At 40.0% G+C, this 18,958-nt stretch overlaps 1 protein-coding gene across 1 annotated transcript; it reads left to right on the plus strand.

The window, feature by feature from the left end:
* The first annotated feature begins 1,712 nt into the window (after window positions 1-1,712).
* atp7a (ATPase copper transporting alpha) lies at window positions 1,713-18,320 on the plus strand. Its single transcript, XM_005795497.2, has 23 exons — window positions 1,713-1,976; window positions 3,160-3,290; window positions 6,029-6,533; window positions 8,463-9,224; window positions 9,871-10,074; window positions 10,156-10,319; window positions 10,441-10,602; window positions 10,734-10,810; window positions 10,938-11,160; window positions 11,259-11,492; window positions 11,610-11,701; window positions 11,860-11,987; window positions 13,066-13,220; window positions 13,304-13,438; window positions 13,599-13,793; window positions 14,061-14,243; window positions 14,347-14,560; window positions 14,638-14,784; window positions 14,867-15,009; window positions 15,554-15,757; window positions 15,995-16,112; window positions 16,474-16,576; window positions 16,674-18,320. Exons 2-23 carry the CDS (start codon window positions 3,171-3,173, stop codon window positions 16,945-16,947), a joined length of 4,542 nt encoding a protein of 1,513 aa, XP_005795554.1. The 5' UTR covers window positions 1,713-1,976; window positions 3,160-3,170; the 3' UTR covers window positions 16,948-18,320.
* Window positions 18,321-18,958: the final 638 nt, after the last annotated feature.

An 18,958-nucleotide genomic window follows, 5' to 3' on the forward strand; every position in this document is an offset into this window, starting at 1 on the left:
CACAGAAGACAGTCAGCCCAGTCCCTTGTTTGGTTGATTAGTTCGTGTCAGTCGGCATGGTCGCTCTGTTTGAATGAGTGCACGTAGATCCCTAAACTGTGTGAACGCAGGATGAGAAAGTGGGTCAGTGTGTCAGAGTGCGGACACCTGTGTGTGTCTGATCTTGTAAACAAGTATCAGACTGTGCGTAAGAAGGACATCTGTGGCTTTTCTGACACCTTCAGGATTTCCCAGGGGTGAATCTTGGCTAACTTTTGCTCACAGAGCACCAACGTTTCCCAGAAGGACATGAGGGGAAGCAAAAGTCTGGTCTTTGCAATGACTCATTTTGTGTTTTCTATTTGTCGTTATTTTGTGGAAATCATTTTTCACTTTAACATCAAAGAGTTTCTTGTAATTATTTTAGTCTTAAAATCAAACATTGTTGACCATGATTGATCTGTCAAAGCAATTAAAAGGATAAAAAAATCCAAAGGTCGAATACTTTTTTAGGCACTGTATGTGGGGGGGAAAACCCTCCAACATCTCACAGCTGAAATCTGTTAAGCGAGCTTTCCTTAGGTCGATGTCAGAGATTGGCAGATAAATACGAGAAGCAGCTTACTAAAGTTAGAAGAATGGTATGGAAGAATGTTCTACTTTTTTCCTGAGCATTTCTTGTATTAATATTATGTTCAATGAGCAAACCAATGTTAGTTTTGACTGTTTGACTGTTCAGTATGTAATTTATTTTCCAGGGATATATAAAATCAACGAATGAAGATTAAAAACTTCAGTATAATTCTTTTTCTCACAAATGTACTTCAGTTGTGACATTTGGTGAAATTGCTGGACCTAAAAGCAGACCGGATACCTGGAAGGTCATGGTGATTGAAATGTTCAATCAGAAAGATTTCAGTAGATGTATAATGTTGGACGAGCCATGAAGTCAGTGCATTGGTGTGGCTGTCCTACAAACCTAATCTCAGCCCCATTGGTAATTTCTGGCCAGAGCTGAAAACCAGTTCTGTTGGGAAGACTGGGCCAAATTTGTTGTGATGATCTTGTGTTAGGATAACAAAAGCAACTGAACAAAGCCATTCTGTAAAAGGAAATTCCATCAAATGCCAGGGAAATGTGTGTCAACGTTTGAATTTGAAAAACCTAATAAAAAGTAGTTTTTATTTTTTACTGTGCACTTTGGCAAAGTGAGATAGAAAGTTTGTGTCTTTTTAGTATGTATATCAATATCCTGTTTCAACTGTATGTGCAAGCAGGACCAGCTTTGCATTGATATTGTGCAACAAAACAAGCATGCACATTCACCAGGATGGTCATTTTCATCACAGTGTTTGCTCAGTTTTGCTGAGGTTGTTGGGAGGTCGAGAGGTACAGGTTAAACTGGAATCTACCCAGCTCTTTACATGTTTTACATTAATGTGTTATTATAGCTGCTGTTTTAATCGATCTGCTGATATAGAAGTTACAACAAAGGCATTGTTGCAACACTCATTTTGCTAATATCTAGCATAGCACATATTATAATTCTTTCAATATCAAATAACGCAAAATTCGATGTAGAATATCAGATTATTCTTTGTTAAGCTTTGTTATACCCCAAATAATTTGGGGTTCTAATAATGCCTCTACGAATAGCAGCCTTAAGAACGAACTGAGGGCAAACTTAACCCGTGACGCCTGAACGTCTGATTCGGAGCTCCGCCCCTCGGTGATGACGCAGTAAAGCCCAGCGATCGGTCACGTCTGCTTGAGTTGAAGGAACCAAAAACAGCAGAGTTTTTATGAAAGCAAGGAAAAGGAAACGCTCAGTTTATCAGTATCAGTAGTTCCTCGCTTCCGACAACATGTCCAGACGGGTCTACTTGGTTCACTGTCACCAGAGCTGGGAAGAGGCTGTTAGCTTGTTAGCTTAGCTTCTCAGCCTGACAGTCAACACTGTGTAGCCTGTAGCTAACCTTTCTTTTTCCCTACTGAAGGTAAGAGTCCATCACTTTATAAAATCGCTCGTGTTAGCGGCGTATTTGTCTATACATAGATGCGGATCTCTTGCTAAAGCTCAAGTTGACTTAATATACTTTGTGTTGTGTTCCTGCTGGTGAAACGACAAAATAATCGGTTTAGTAACTATTGCTGTAAATGCAGCTCCTGTTGTGCTTAACCAGGCATGTTTAGTATAATTTTAAATTGAGATAAATTAGGCTTATACGCTGGATCTGGAAAAGAGCATGTGTTTTCATTGTAGAAGCGACCTGTTGACGAAAGCAAAACATCAACACAGGTCATAAATGATTTGTTTGTCCTTGTTGGTTGAAGTGAAAATCCAAGTCTTTCCAGTTTTGTGTCTCAGATCTTAGAAGTGGTTCTATAAATTACACTTTAGTTAAGGCTAATAGAACCTACTGTCTACATGATTGGCTTTAAGAAGTCTCAGTAGCTCTGTAATGTAGAAAAAAAACAGTTATAAACACAATATTTTAGATAAACTCATAATAAAGAGACTGGTGCTCTGACAGCAAGCTTGGACCTTTAGAGAGAGAGAGAGCAACGTTTGCTTTTATAGAGATCATTTGCAATGAAAAGATCGGAAAAGCAGGATTCATTATATGTGTTTCTTTCTGAATGTATTTTTTCCGACAAATTAATTTACGAATTAGATAGGGTGAGTAACTAATAAAATGGAGCACAGAAAATAAATAGAAAAAACAACAAATACCTTAAAATAGTGTAAAAGATTCAAAATGTTTGTATTGAAATCTGAAATAATGACAAGTACGAATTAATATAATGGGTAAGATTGTAATGTTTGTTAAAGTTGCATAATAACAAATAAAATATACAACAGAAATTAAAATGAAACTATATAATTCATTAGTAATGAACAATTGGTAAAGTTCAGCACACATCATCAGTATCCAGATTGGTTTATGTTTTTTTATGGAGGTTTTCTGCATATACTTTTTTTTATTTTTATATGCAGGGGCTTATTGTTATTGACGTTTTAATAGAACTCAAACAAGACCGTCATAGTGTTGCAATGTCCTGGTTTTATTTCTCAAATAGAGAAAAACAATCTCCTCTGCTCTGTGTTTTTGTTTTTTTTTTTGTCTGGTGTATTGTTGTTTTGACATTTAAATCTTTTCTCTCCTTCTGTGGTTTTAGGTAAAGCAGTCATGACACAAAAGATAAACCTGTGCTCGGTTTCCCTCAGAGTTGAGGGAATGACCTGTGGCTCTTGTGTTCAGTCCATAGAGCAGCGGATTGGGTCTCTACATGGAGTGATACATATAAAGGTAATGGCTGATTTTGTACTTTCTGTTGTACTGCATTTTTTGCTCTGTCTTGACTCACTGACCTTTAAATTTGATGACTTCTGCTGCATTTATTTCCACTGCAAAAACAAGATCTGATAGTGTTTTAATGTTTTAACTATTTAACTCTTGAGCAGAGAATCCTCTTGTAAGCTTAGATATACATTTATATAGGTTTTATTCTCTTCATGGTAGAACTGGATTGTTTGGTACAGTTCTGCTTCTTAGGGAGCAGCTTGTCTGATTTCCATCAGTGCAGCCATGTTAGACAGCTTAATTGAAGTAGTGGTGGTCTGCTGTTTTGTTTATTGTATGTTTACCCCTCAGGCTAAGGCTGAATGAGAAGATAATGTAATACTGTGTTCCCAATAATCCCCTGCCCTTTGCAGGACTGCGACATCAGGTCGCTATATCCTCTGCCCCCACAGGAAATTATTGTGGGTAACAGAATTTAGTGCTGGGATTATCTGTTCATAAGTGATCTGAGCAAAGTGAATTGTTTTTCATTCTTCTCTTGGAAGAACAATGTATATTTTTCTTTGTTCTCTAATTTTAAGAAAAAGTTACTACTAAAGCAGCTAGAAACTGCTTCCTTTTTTTAAACTTATGGTTGAATCAGGTGACGCCTTCTGAGCATCACATGTTTCCTTCTTGCTTAAGAAGGCGACCTGAGGGTCATCATGCTGACTGAACATGCCAAACGCTTACCAAAGGCCATGAACAAAAGCTGTAAAATGCCATTAAATTAGAGCTGCAGTGACTTAATATGGCCATATAACAATATTATGTAAACGATCATTGGACTAACTTCAGTGTAAGTTGCTTTAATAAGCGTATACAGAGCCACTGTTTCCTGTGTCGGAAACGCAAAGGTCTAGATGCTTTAATTGGTATTTTATGTAGTATGCCAACACAAAGTGGTGACGACATAATTAAGTGGAAGGAGTTATGGTTTTCATACTGTTTTGTAAGCATAAATTTTAAAAGTGTGGCAGACATCTCTATTGAGCCCCCTGTGAGTCAAATCATTGTTAAATAAGTTGCCACCGCAGTTGCAGCTGCAGATTTTTGGGGGAATTTTTTCTTACTGCTCCAGAAATCTAGAAACTGCAATTTTTCCCTAGTAACCATTGCAAAACAGTTCTGTTCAGTTTATTTATACAGCGCCAATTCACAATCAAAATGCACTTTACAAGACAAAGTAATCCAGTTTACATACAGAAATATATGTAACTGAACATTCATATTCATTTATTTACATGTCATATCAGAGCTAATTATAACACAGTGCAGTATATACCAATCAGTAAAATAATAATAAAAAAAAAAGACATAATTGATAAATGAAGTCACGGAACATCTGTGGCCATCAGGTTGTGTGAAATCTTAGTAAAAAGAGGCTCTTCTGTGTAACAGTGGTTGCATGACTTATGGTGTTTCTTGCTTCCACCTTTGTAGACCTAATTCTTTCTTCGTTGATAAATTGCTCCAACTCAGTCAAATTGGATGGAGAGTGTGTCTGTACAGCAATTTTCAAATCCTGCTGCAGATTCTGTATCGGATCTAGAACTAGACCTTGTGTGAGCTCATGAATATGCTCCAAGTCACTTGTTTGCTGTTGGGGTGTGGGGTGTGGGGCTTTTCTCTGCATGAAGAGGAACCTCCACCCCCCGTCTCCAGTCTTTTGAAGCCTCAACAGGGTTTCCTCTGTTTATGAAAATAGGTGAACAAAGTCAGTCAAAACCACTAAAACCCAAGAGCATTAAGGCGTTAAGCTTTATTGTAAAATAAACTAATTGCAGCTAGAATTAGAATTACATCTCTGCCTGTATGGGAAAACATTGATATCTGATATCCAGTTTTAATAAATGAATCAGCCCTGATATTTAAAAAAATTCCAGATCAGGTATCGCGACAACGTGGTCCATCCATAAGAGCAGATCTATTTAGTCTACGTCTGTTCTCTGTGCTCTGAGTGATGTCCTGCTATTATGTTATTTATTTTACATTATATTTAGAATTGCTAATCGCATCCTCTGAACCATTTGAAAGAACCAGCTTATTTAGTTTAGTCAACCTGTTGTTTTAGTCAGTTTACCTTTCTGATGACACTTTATTTGAAGTGGTGTGCATAAGACTGACAGGACACAACACCTGTCAGGAACATGAAGGAGTTTTCATGACTGTTTACGACTGTTGCCATGAAGTGTCATTTGGTAAATAATGACATTTATAATGCAAAGTTAACACTTTTAATGGACTTTCAATTCAACCTTTAGTGCAACTTTGCATTAAAAGTGTCATTAGTTACTGATTGACACTTTATGACAACAGTCGTAAACATTTATGAAGACTCCTTCATGTTCATGACAAGTGTTATGTCATGTTTATGGCAGTGTCATGCCACTCTTATGCACACCCTTTCAAACAAAGTGTTACCCAGTATTTTTTATTGTTTATTACACAATGACTGTTATACTAATTGTACTGACTGAAAAAAAAACTAACTATGTTGTGTTGTTTTTACATGTTTGACCAAGCTTGTGAAGCTATTGTTGTATTTACATGTGCTGTACTGCTGTAGAGCCAATACCAAACCTCAGATATCTGTATCGGAAGGGGAAAAAAAGCGGAGCAGTGCATCCTTAATCGGAACAATAATTCTCCACAACATCATCCTTGTTTAACATATGTGTTTTTTTTATTTTTTATATTTTCAGGTGTCTTTAGAGAAGAAGAGTGCCACGGTTATTTTTGACTCCAGTCAACAGAGCCCTGAGTCCCTGTCAGAGGCCGTCGAGGACATGGGCTTCGAGTCCAGTGTACCAGAGAGCAGCACTGCCACTCCGGTGTTTACAGACACTCAGCTGATCCCCATGTCAGGACTGACGACTGCAACCCAGCAGGAGGCTTTGGAGAAGCTGTCACAAATTCAAGGGGTGCTTGATGTCCAGGAGAGCGCACCCAGCATGGGCCTGACCGTCACTTATGTTCCTTCCCTGACCTCCATCCAGCAGCTCAGAGAGGTGGTGGAAGGTGTCTCACCTCAGGAGAAACAAACCCCTGGCAGCCCAGTGCAGAAAGGCCTGAGCGTGTCCCAGCTGGACACCGCGGCCAGTGAAGTTGCGGTTCTGAAACTCAGCATTGAAGGAATGACCTGCCACTCTTGCACCACCACCATTGAAGGGAAGATTGGAAAACTGAAAGGGATTAAAAAGATCAAAGGTGAAGTTCTCGACAGGCTCTGAGACCTGCAGTCACGTACGACTTCGCTAACTGAGGTGCTGCGCTGCACGTCTCACAGGGCCAGGGCGTTATGAACCTGAGAGATTGTCTTTATGGATTTGAGAATGACTCGTGAAATCCTCTCACAGGTGTTGCAGGGAAGGAAATGAAAACAGATGGGATTATATTTACTGACATGTCTCTGTGTTTACGGTGACAGTATGTTTGCAGACAGATTTATGTGCTGATGTAGAAGCATGAAACACATTCAACACTGTGCTGCATCTATTGTAAAAATATCTGCAGCATTCTTACAATAGCTGCAGCTATTGTAAGAATGCTGCAATAGCATTCTTAAATCTGTCTGCAAACATACTGTCACTGTAAACACAGAGACATGTCAGTAAATATAATCACATCTGTTTACATTTCCTTCCCTGCATCACTTGTGAGAGGATTTCACAAGTCGTCTCACAAGGACTTGTGAAATCTTATAGCTGCAGCTGTAAGATTAGCTGCAGCTATTCTTACAATAGCTGCAGCACAGTGGGACAAAAACGTTGGTTTATTTTATCTGTGGCAGAACGTTATGTTTTATAACAGATTGTTCAATTTAATTCTTTCAAATAAGTTTATATTTAAAAACATTTCAATTTAAAATTAATAGTAGCTGTTTGCTAAATACAGTTTTTTTTGTTTTGTTTTTTGTTTTTTTTTACCAATGATGGGGCTGTTGCACTAAAAGCTTTTCTTCCACTGAATGTAAGCTTTTAGATAATCTTACACAGAGCAATAATTAAATAACCACTGTATAATACCAATGGAAAATGGTTTATGACCCACCTCACCAATTTGCTACCCTGGTTTAAGTGTTTCTAGTTGTTCTTTCCAGAATAGGTTATCTGCTGTCATTGTACAAGCACAATAAAATGAGTTGCAGTCCCATTTCTTGCAAAATAACTCACAAAACTGACTAAAATAAAATAAAACAATCCTTAAATGTAGATGATTAAGCAAGACTAAACCAGTATAAAACAAAAATAAAATAAAAAAATAATATTGGCATAATGTTTTAGCTGTGAAATGGTCAGAAAAAGTTTAAACTAGTATTTAAAATACTTCACAAGATAAATTACATTTAGGCATTTTGAGGCTGATATGAACAAAAATATTCATATACAGAAACACTGAAAACAAGTTAGATCCGGTTGGATTGCACTGCCCCCTGGTGGACAAAAAATATGAAAATATAACATCTGAAACCCTGTAGAATTATTACTTTATCTGTTAGAGGGCAATGTAGGCAACTACTAGGAAGAACAGTAATTATTGATATTTTACTTGAATATAGTTATTAAAAATAGCTATTCTAAAAAAAGAAATGGCTATCGGTTCTTGCTGATAAAGCCAGACACTTTTTGTGTTCCACTCCTGTTTGTTTTTTTGTTTTAAGGCAAGAATTAAACTCCATGAAAGATTTCAAAAACTATTTAAGCTAAGCAGTTTTTAAGAAATAGCTTTTGGTAAATTAAGTCTTTAATTATTTAGATTTAAGCTCCAAAATATATTGAATTACAGTCATTAATCCATTATCAGAATGTGTATTGCTTGAATGCATCATTTAGAAGGTTATTTTATTTGAATATGCATTAAATTGGAAGGATGCTTACCGCCCACACCTGATATCCTTCAGATTTTAGTGACTGAGGTGCTTAAATTCATTGGAAGCTTTGGGCTATGGCCATGTCGGAGAAAATTTGGATAAAAATACAATTAACAACATCATTGCAATAATCAAGAATAATATTGCAGTCAATTTTACTAATATTGTGCAGGCCTTATGTATATATTTCCTTTATCTAAATATCTGTATCTTTGCTCATCTTGTGTTTTACTCTGCATATTAACTCACTCCTTTCCTCTCTGCAGTTGTTCTGGATTCTCAGGAAGCTACGGTCATCTACCTGCCTTACCTCACCACCATCCAGACCATCATCGAACAGATTGGTGTGGCTGGTTTCAAAGCCTCTGTCAAATCCAAGCCCCGCCCCCTGCAGCTCTCCAGCAGAGACATCGAACGCTTAATTGATTCTCAACAAGCGACGGCTTCTTCTTCTCCACCCGAGACATCCGACGAGACAGAGATCTTCATAGACACGGCGTGCGCTAGGCTCAGGGTGAAAGGCATGCACTGCCGTTCTTGTGTGGTCAACATTCAGGACAATGTCTCCACGCTGCCTGGTGTTTCCTCCGTGGAGGTCTCTCTGGAGAAGGAGCAGGCCTCCATCTGCTACGACCCTCTGAAGGTCACAGTGACTCAGCTGCAACAGGCCATCGAAACTCTTCCTCCTGGAAACTTTAAGACCGAACCGCTGGACTTCTCCCACACTCTCAGTCCCGTATCCACATCACCAGCGCTCACCGTCTCAGCACTACAGCCCAGACCTGCTGCTTCACAGCCGTGTTTCACCCAGCCGCTGGTGTCTGCTGTTCATATTCACATTGAAGGCATGACCTGCAACTCCTGTGTGCAGTCTATCGAAGGAATGATCTCCCAGAGGAAGGGGGTGAGGTCGGCTCAGGTGTCTCTGACTGACCATCAGGGAGTCTTTGAGTATGACCCTCTTCTCACCACGCCAGAGGAGCTGAAGGAGGCCATAGAAGACATGGGCTTTGATGCATTTTTACCTGGTAAGAGTGTGTGGCATGTATTATATCCAGGTGGCTTTTTCTTCCTCTTGACTAATTTTCTGCTGCTGCTTTTTGTTCACCTTGAACATTCTGACCATTGATATATTATCAACATCGCAATCATCCTCATAACAGTTGCTGAGTAGATATTTTCTCTTTTTCTGATCATTCTGTGTAAACCTGAGAGATCACGGTGAATGAAAATTCCACTAGACCGGCTCATAAATAATATATGATTTTTTCTTACCCCTAAAGTTGTATATTTTGCTGACATTTCACTGACAGTGTTGGTCATGTACATGACTGACAACCTAACCTGGATCTAGTTGGAGTGTTTTGGGTTTTTTGTAACCAGCTACTTCAAGTGGAAGATCTTTCCTTCCTTTTGTGTGTCTGAAGGTTGTCCCGTTCTTGAAAGACTTTACTTTTATATACCATATATTTCCTGTAGAAAAACACTGAAAGAGTTTCAAAAGGCCTGAAGAACTACTGATGAAGACGCTGTGAAAAGAATTGCAAGAATGTCTGACTACATTGACGCACAGCGTATAAAAAGGAGGGGTTTTGTTTGCACAGTGTGGTGACTTTTGTGAAGTTTGTTATTTATTCTTGGAAGTAATCTGTAAGCTCTTTATCTCAACAACAGAAACCAATTCTCTGCTGCCTGCATCAGATCCCATATTACCAAGGTCTCCACGTGTCCAGAAGAAGAACTTAGACAGTGAGCTCCTCAATGAAACCCTGCTGGGATCCACTGGAGACATGCCCTCCAAATGCTACATCCAGATCGGAGGAATGACATGCGCCTCGTGTGTGTCAAACATCGAGCGCAACCTCAAAAACGAAGCTGGTGCGTAAAACAACAACGGGATTCGTCTGTGTGAACCTTCTGGTGATGAATGCTACAGAGGAAATCTCAAATGTCTTTTAGGGATCTACTCGGTTTTGGTGGCTCTCATGGCGAGTAAAGCAGAGGTCCGTTACAACCCCGAGGTCACAGATCCGCTGACGATAGCGGAGTGTGTGAAGGAGCTGGGCTTCACCGCCTCTGTGATGGAGAACTACGAAGGATCCGACGGAAACCTAGAGCTGGTGGTGAGTCGGTCACAAGCGTCAGCTTTTTGTTTCCATGTTTGGGTTTTATGCAAATGCACATTGCAGGCTGAATGTGATGCTCATGTGCTCATCTCTGTTTGGTTCTCCCACCGTCCACCAGGTCAGGGGGATGACATGTGCCTCTTGTGTTCATAAAATCGAATCAACCCTCGTCAGAGAAAAGGGGATTATATATGCCTCCGTTGCTTTGGCGACCAACAAAGCACATGTGAAGTATGACGCAGAAGTGATTGGACCACGAGACATTATCAAGCTGATTGAGGTACAGATATAGAAAATATGTCCATTGTTCTTGGATGTTCAAGACTGTTAATGACTGTGAAACAATGACTCAATTTGTTTTATCTAAGTTTTGCTCGATATTATCAATAGTAAACAATACTTTGTTTGCAGAATATGGGATTTGAGGCATCTTTAGTGAAGAGGGACCGTACAGCCAGCCACCTGGACCACAGCAAAGAGATACAACAGTAAGCATCCTTTTTCTTTTCTTTAGTGGTTTCAGTTTTATAGCTACACTTTTTTCTCCCTCTAGTAAAATGTGTTCATGAAGTAAAATTCTTACAAGATCAAACTACGATGTGTTCACTCGTTCAGGTGGAGGAAGTCCTTCCTGGTGAGCTTGGTTTTCTGCGTGCCTGTGATGGGCATGATGATCTACATGATTTATATGGACCACAAGATGAACGCTACGCACCATCACAACGCTACCATAGAGGACCGCAACCATTACCACTCCACCATGTTCTTGGAGAAGCAGCTGCTCCCCGGCCTCTCCATCATGAACCTCCTCTCCTTTCTGTTCTGTGTACCTGTACAGGTGAGTAGCACAGATTTTAGGTATCCAGCTGCTTAATCTGGCAGATTAAATGTAGGGCAGTGAGTATTCTCTGTTTTTGTCTTTTTGTTAATGGTCAGTTTATTGGAGGTCGTTACTTCTACATCCAAGCCTACAAAGCAGTGAAGCACAAGTCTGCCAACATGGACGTGCTCATCGTTCTGGCCACCACCATCGCGTTCAGCTACTCTCTGGTCATCCTAATTGTTGCCATGGTGGAGAAAGCAAAAGTCAACCCCATCACATTTTTCGACACGCCTCCCATGCTCTTTGTCTTCATCTCGCTGGGACGCTGGCTGGAGCAGATTGCGAAGGTCTAGTTCCCTTGTGATTGTTGATTGTTTGTTTGAATTTGGAGAAAACCTTTTAAATTCGGCAGCTTTTTTTTTTTTTTAAAGGCGAGTAAACATTTTTTTGTGCGTCCCTTCCAGAGCAAAACCTCTGAGGCTTTGTCCAAGCTGATGTCATTACAAGCAACAGAAGCCACCGTGGTGAACCTCAGCAGTGATAACTGCATTCTCAGGTTCTCGTTGTTTTCTTCATCTATTTGTTTACATCTTGGGATATTTATAGATTAAAATCATACAGTATGTAAACGCTGGAACAGAAAAAAATGCAGATTTTTGATCAAATGAATATATTAACTTGAATAAGGGTCAGATTATTTGATTTTTGTTTTAGTGAGGAACAAGTGGATGTTGAGCTGGTGCAGAGAGGTGACGTGGTCAAAGTCGTCCCTGGAGGGAAGTTTCCAGTTGATGGGAGAGTCATCGACGGACATTCGATGGCAGACGAGTCTCTTATCACAGGTTGGTTGCATTTGTGTCTGTTTGGAGTTAAGGAAGGGCTTCGTAATTCCTGAGTACAGTTAAAAGCAATCATCAGGAGGTGATTGCCCTTGTTTTTAGGAAAAACTTTTTTACAATGCTTTCCCAATTCCCGTTATTACATAACATTTCAGTACAACACTTTGTATGTTGAAAGAAAGGCCAAAGGAAGTCCCTCTTCCAGTTTTGTCAGTGTCAAATTTATTTATATAGCACTTTAAAAACAGGTGTAAAATTGCACCAAAGTGCTGTAGAAGAACGACAATAACACAAATTGATAAAAACAGAGTATCAAAACACTACTTCAAATACATGCCAAAAAATAAAAATGAGTTTTGAGAAGCGATTTAAAATGATCTAGGATGTGGGCAGATCTAATTTGGAAAGGTAAATTGTTCCAACAGAACTTGCAATTTGCACAAATATGTGGAAGCAACTTTTTAGCTCTGTGTATGACTGGACACTTAACGCTTCACATCACCCTGAACTGTGAAACATGGTATATGGAGTAAGATCTGCAGAAGAACGTTTGATTCCAGTGTTTTAAACCAGAGAAACATCTAAAACATGCAGAGTGCACTTAAAAAACTGAAAACAGGATAACAACTTTACACACCTACAACAGATTGATCGTAGAATAGCTGGTCTAGTCAAAGTCTTGTCCAGAATCCAACCAAGAATCCTGATGTTGAGTGATGCTCTCTCCTTTATCTGAATGAGCTTGAGCTATTTTTCAAAGAAGAATAAGCAAGCCTTTAGTTTATAAATAAAGCTGCTAAAAACATATCCCAAAGTGACTTGCAGTGACTCAGCGGGATGCATACAAATCCACGGCATACTTTTTTCAAACCTTTGTCTGTATAAAATGTTGAAAATTTTTATTCCATGTTACTATATAGTGCACTACTTTGTGTTGTTCTGTAAAATAAAATCTTCCCACAAAATGTGTTAAAGTTTGTGGTTATAAAAAGTAAAAAAAAAAACAAGTTAGAAAACAGAAACATGCACATATTCTTAACTTGTGCTGTATTTCTGATCAGTAGTTGCAATGTGATTGCAGGTGAGGCCATGCCGGTGACCAAAAAGCCCGGGAGCTCAGTGATCGCCGGCTCCATAAACCAGAACGGCTCTCTGCTGGTCAGTGCTACTCATGTCGGGATGGACACCACCCTGTCTCAGATAGTTAAGCTGGTGGAGGAGGCACAGACTTCAAAGGTGAGTTCAAATCTCTGCTAAATCTACAATATTTAGGAAAAACCTCCTGTAATTCTATTAATTATTTTAATGATGTTTTGCAGGCTCCTATCCAGCAGTATGCAGATAAGATCAGTGGCTATTTTGTTCCTTTCATTGTTGTAATATCGGTACTCACACTGATTGCCTGGATCATCATCGGATTTTTGGACTTTTCTCTGGTGGAGCATTTCTTTCCTGTGAGTTTATTGCTTGTTCACCTTAGAGTGACAGCTTCCTCGTTATGGCAGAAAAATGTTTAACTTTTATTTTAATAATTAAATGTAGAGAAGAGCCTTCCCCCTATCTGTAATATTTTTATTTTTGTAACCAAGTACTTGTCCCTTCTTTCCACTGCAGGGTTATGACCGAAGCATTTCCAGGACCGAGGCAGTGATACGGTTTGCCTTCCAGGCCTCCATAACTGTGCTGTGCATCGCCTGCCCCTGTTCTCTTGGCCTGGCAACCCCGACAGCTGTCATGGTGGGAACCGGGGTTGGAGCCCAAAATGGCATCCTGATAAAGGGAGGCGAGCCCCTAGAGATGGCTCATAAGGTGCGTTTGTAATTATTCTCTGACGGTAATCTATTTACAGATTTCCTACAGTGAGGAAAAGTCTCAAATTTCTTTGAAATACTTTCAATGACTGTATAAGTATACAAAAAGAGATCAAAAGGACAGAGAAATTGTTCAAATATTTGACTTTCCATTCATCCATTTTTTGTTTACAGATGTCTTAGTCTGAATAAAAGTTATCAAAAGATTTATTGTAAAGTCATCTAAATGTCTCTGTCTTACTTTTTACCCACCTGGTTATTTCAGATCCAGTCTGTCGTATTCGACAAGACCGGGACGATCACGTATGGCGCTCCGAAGGTGGTCCAAGTCAAGATAGTTGTGGAAGGGAACAGGATGCCTCGCTCCCGCCTGCTGGCCATTGTGGGCACAGCAGAAAACAACAGTGAACACCCACTGGGAGCTGCTATTACCAAATACTGCAAGCAGGTTGGTTTTCTCTCTCAGATGTAATCCATCAGCCCACACTTCCCTTTGCTGAAATAGTTAGAAAACACCAAACGTTTGTGTTTTCCTGTTTTGTGACGCGAAGGAGCTCGGTACCGAATCTCTCGGCACCTGCACCGACTTTCAGGCCGTGCCGGGCTGCGGCATCCGATGTCAGGTCAGCAACACGGAGTCTCTGCTAAAGCAGGCGGACAGCGACAGCGAGGACAACAACCAGCGCAGCAGCATCCTCGTCCAGATCAGTGACACTCGGACGCCGGCCAGCTCCCACCCGCTCACAATGGATCCGCAGCCTCTAAGTACGTGGAGAAGCCAAATTGTAATGATTAATTTTTTAAGCCTGAGTTTAACAGAATTTGAATAATATTTCCTGCAGGTTTGGTTCAGACAGCCGCCTATGTTGTCCTGATCGGCAACAGGGAATGGATGAGAAGAAACTGCCTTCAGGTCAGACCAGACATCGATGAAGCCATGATAGAGCATGAGCGCAGAGGACGCACTGCTGTGCTGGTCGCTGTGGACAGTGAGTGATTGTTCAGCTAAAAATACACTCTCTTTAACACAAAACAAAACAGTAACTTGTAAAAATGTATTTTTGTTTGTAGACGAGCTGTGTGCAATGGTAGCCATAGCCGACACTGTGAAACCTGAGGCGGAGCTGGCCGTTCACACGCTGACAAACATGGGTCTGGAGGTGGTGCTGATGACCGGAGACAACAGTAAGACAGCGCGCGCTATCGCCGCCCAGGTAAGGAAGGAAGAAGAACAGGAAAACATTTGTATCTCTTGAACTTTTCTCAATTTTCTCACATTATCACCAAAAACTTTAAAGTACTTGAAACGTAATTATGAAATGGAAGGAAAGGAATACGGGATACAATTAGACTTGCAAGTCTCTCTGTCAGGCTTCCACGTCTGGGTTCTGAAATATTTGGCCTTTTCTTTGGAGTCTAGCTCAGGCTGAGTCAGATTGAAAGGAGAAAAACTACCACTCTTCTTTAAAGACCGGATTTATGGAGTGCAGCCCTCATAGTTATCCTGTCAGCTGTGGATCTCTGCAGCTCCTCAGGAATTATGCTGGGCCTCTTGGCTGCTGCTCTGATTAATGCTCTCCTTGCTTTCTCTTTCTGTTTAGATGGATGACCGGGTCTTAGTTGGTTTCTATTTAGTTTGTTGTTGCTGTAATATGGCAAAATTTGAAAAAAATTTAACGGGTATGAATACTTTTGCGAGCCACACCTGATTGCACCTCTTTATTTTTGTATTTCTTTATTTTTACTATTTCCCAAAAGGTGGGCATCAGGAAAGTGTTTGCCGAGGTGCTGCCCTCCCACAAGGTGGCCAAAGTGGAGCAGCTGCAGCAGGCCGGAAAGAGAGTTGCTATGGTGGGCGACGGGGTCAACGACTCGCCCGCTCTGGCGATGGCTGACGTCGGCATCGCCATAGGAACTGGAACAGATGTTGCCATTGAGGCAGCAGATGTGGTGTTGATCAGGGTAAAAATTAGAAATTGTCAAGTTGTTGAATCACATAGGAATACAAAACATTATTGGTCAAGTTATTAAATGTTTTTAAATGTTCTTAAATTCAAGAGCATCTTAACATTTTGAGCAGTGATTAATAAAACCTAAGTGAAGCTTTTTTTCTATTATCACAAGGGTTTTTCAACTTTTTGTAAAGAGTGAACATTTATTGTTGACATTTTCAGTTTCAGATTTACTCTCTGCTTGCAGAATGACCTGCTGGACGTTGTCGGCAGTATCGACCTCTCCAAGAAGACGGTCAAGAGGATCAGGATCAACTTCATCTTTGCTCTGATCTACAATCTGGTTGGCATTCCTATCGCTGCTGGTAGGCACTGTGAAAATACCCGAAAGGTTTATCTGGATTCCTGTTCGGAAAACTGTGGGATTTTCCAGGTCGGACAAAGTGTGAAAAATAATGGAAAGGTGTTTGAATTTCAAGGCTCATACATTTCCTATTGGAACTGTCTGTCCACCCAAAAAATGATTTAAGAACCATTTCCTTGTGAAAAAGAAATCTTTCTCAAACTTTTCTGGAAAAGTTTGGAATTTTGACATGAAAGTTGCATAATTTTCGATCTGAAAATAAAACAGGAATCCTGCTTTGTTTATTTTTCTATCATGACGCATGTCATTTAAATAATTTTCAAGCCTATTGGTACTGAGACTCGGTACTGTTTTTCCTCCAGGTGTGTTCCTACCCATTGGTCTGGTGCTACAGCCGTGGATGGGTTCTGCTGCCATGGCGCTGTCTTCTGTGTCTGTGGTTTTGTCCTCCCTTCTGCTTAAATGGTAATGAGATATTTTTGGCTCGTGTTCTCCAGTCTGTTTGTTTTTTTGCTGTTGTTTTTTTGTCCCTCACTGCTCTCCTTGTGTCGTCGTCGCTCAGTTACACGAAGCCCAGCGCCGAGAAGCTGGAAGCCAAACTCGGCGGCAGCAGGCAGCAGGGCAGCCTGTCTGACGTCAGCGTTCACATCGGCATGGGCGAGCTGCGCCGTCCCTCCCCCAGACTCAGCCTGCTGGACCGCATCGTGAACTACAGCCGAGCCTCCATCAACTCGCTGCGCTCCGACAAGCACTCGCTCAACAGCTTGGTGCTGAGCGAGCCCGATAAACACTCGCTGCTGGTGGGGGGGCCGCTGTGCGAGGAGGAGATCTGCTGAGCACATGCATCCCAGGCGGCCTGCTTAGACAAAAACTGCAGTTATTAAAGGCTGAACTACGCTGAGATCAAAAGGTTTCTTTGAAGACCAGTCCATCCATACTTGAAGTTAGCTCATAAGACATTTTGTTCTTCTTAGCTCAACCAGCTGATCCCATATTCTCTTAGAGAGACCGTCTGTGGTGGGCCAGAAAGATGATCTTCCTTTGCCTTTACAATCTTCAAGATCGACCCAAAGACATTTAAACTTTGGTGCCCCTTGTTGTTGAGTGGACACTACAGAAGAGGAAAATTTGAACTCTGTTGTGTGATTATTCTTCTATTTATATTATTATTTATCTACTTTTTGTCATTGTATCCTCTTATGTGAAGAATGAAGTTGTTGAATCCAAATGCCAAGTTTGATTTTTAATAATCACATGTGTAATGATAACTCTAACTAAGCAGCCTTGAAACAAGCAGAAAGTTGATTGTAGTGGAGTGAGCTGTAAACGTTACCCAAGTGCCAGCTGAAACGCTACCTTTGCAAAGTCCAACACATTCCAAAGATAGCAACCTTCACCCGTTTTCTTGGACTTTAGGTCCACGATGTGTGAGCAAAGGTTACATGTTCATAGTCGGCATGCGCTGAAGGATCTGGGATTTTGCACCTTTTCGTCAATGTGAAAGTGAATGTGTTTATACTCATTTATAACTGAGCAGAAGTTGTTACACGAGTCACTTTGTGCTTGGATTGCTTCAGTTGCCTGCTGCAGACATGCCTGGCCTCACAAAGGCCGAACACTAAATGTGTTCACTTCCTGCTTCTGGTTACAACTCATAAAATACAGTGTTAATGTTTTCTACGGACTTATGTAATACCAATCTGTCACTTTGCATTTATTATGGATTCATGTTAGTGCACTTGATGAACGAATCAACTTTCGTCCTGCAGCATCAGAGGTTTCCAATCGAGTCGACCAAACAGGTGCTGGTAAATTCACTAAGTAGCTTTTGTTACTGAACCACTTTGTACAATCAAATGAGATTAGAAGGGTCCCATTTTGCAGACCATAAAACTGTCATTGTTTGTTTTTACAGTATTTTATTTGCAGTTATCTGATAAAATCTGTAGAAAGTTGCTCAGCTATACTTTATTTTGTATTGCTTTCTTCCTTCCTAAGCTAAAGATCCACCAGGTTCATCCAGTAATGCTGTTTTCTTCTGCAGACCATTCTTGAATTTATTTGTGGGTCCATTTATGCCAATCTGTTGTATTTGTGCAATCTTTTTGTGAAAATGTTCATGAAGTTTGAGGTTTGTTTGCAGTCTGCCCATTATCCTCTGTGGTTCTTCCAAACATTGTGCCTTTAAATAAAACGCTTTTGTAACGCAGCCCTGTTGTGTATCTCAGTAAAATAATCATAGGAAAGTTAAACTATGAAAGTAATTAAAATTAATAGTTTAAATTTATGTTGTATAGATTCATTGTACACAGAAGTACATTTCAGTTAATTTTGACAAAAACAAGGCAAAATCTAGTTTTTAAACATTGTAAAATATTACTTAAGACTAATAAAAACAGTTTGTATGAAAGAGTAAATGTACAGGATGTATATAAATCAAGTGCTTGGTCTAGGTTTTTTTTCCCCATCCACTGACTTTCCCTTAGTAAGCAGGAATTACTGATTGACCAACCAGCTTCTTTACTATCCACCTTTCATGGCTAATCTTGTCAGCTGGACATCAGCTTGACAGTCCAGGACAACACATGGTCATAATGTAACATTTCTATAATTAAAACATAACATCTTAACTGGTTTCAAGAAAGATGCATCTTCCAGGAAATAAATTTAGTTTTCAGTAGCTGCAAGAAATAATCATTAAAAGCAACAGAAATAAAATATATGTTTCACTGTGAGTGTAAAGTGGAATTTTCTTCTTTTTTTAAAGCATTTCTGAAATAAATCAACTTTTTCAGAATATTCCTGCATTTTTATTATGCTCCTGTGCCTGTGACCAAAAGGTGGAGC

The sequence above is a fragment of the Xiphophorus maculatus genome, chromosome 23 (assembly GCF_002775205.1).
Source record: "Xiphophorus maculatus strain JP 163 A chromosome 23, X_maculatus-5.0-male, whole genome shotgun sequence".
Taxonomy (NCBI): domain Eukaryota; kingdom Metazoa; phylum Chordata; class Actinopteri; order Cyprinodontiformes; family Poeciliidae; genus Xiphophorus; species Xiphophorus maculatus.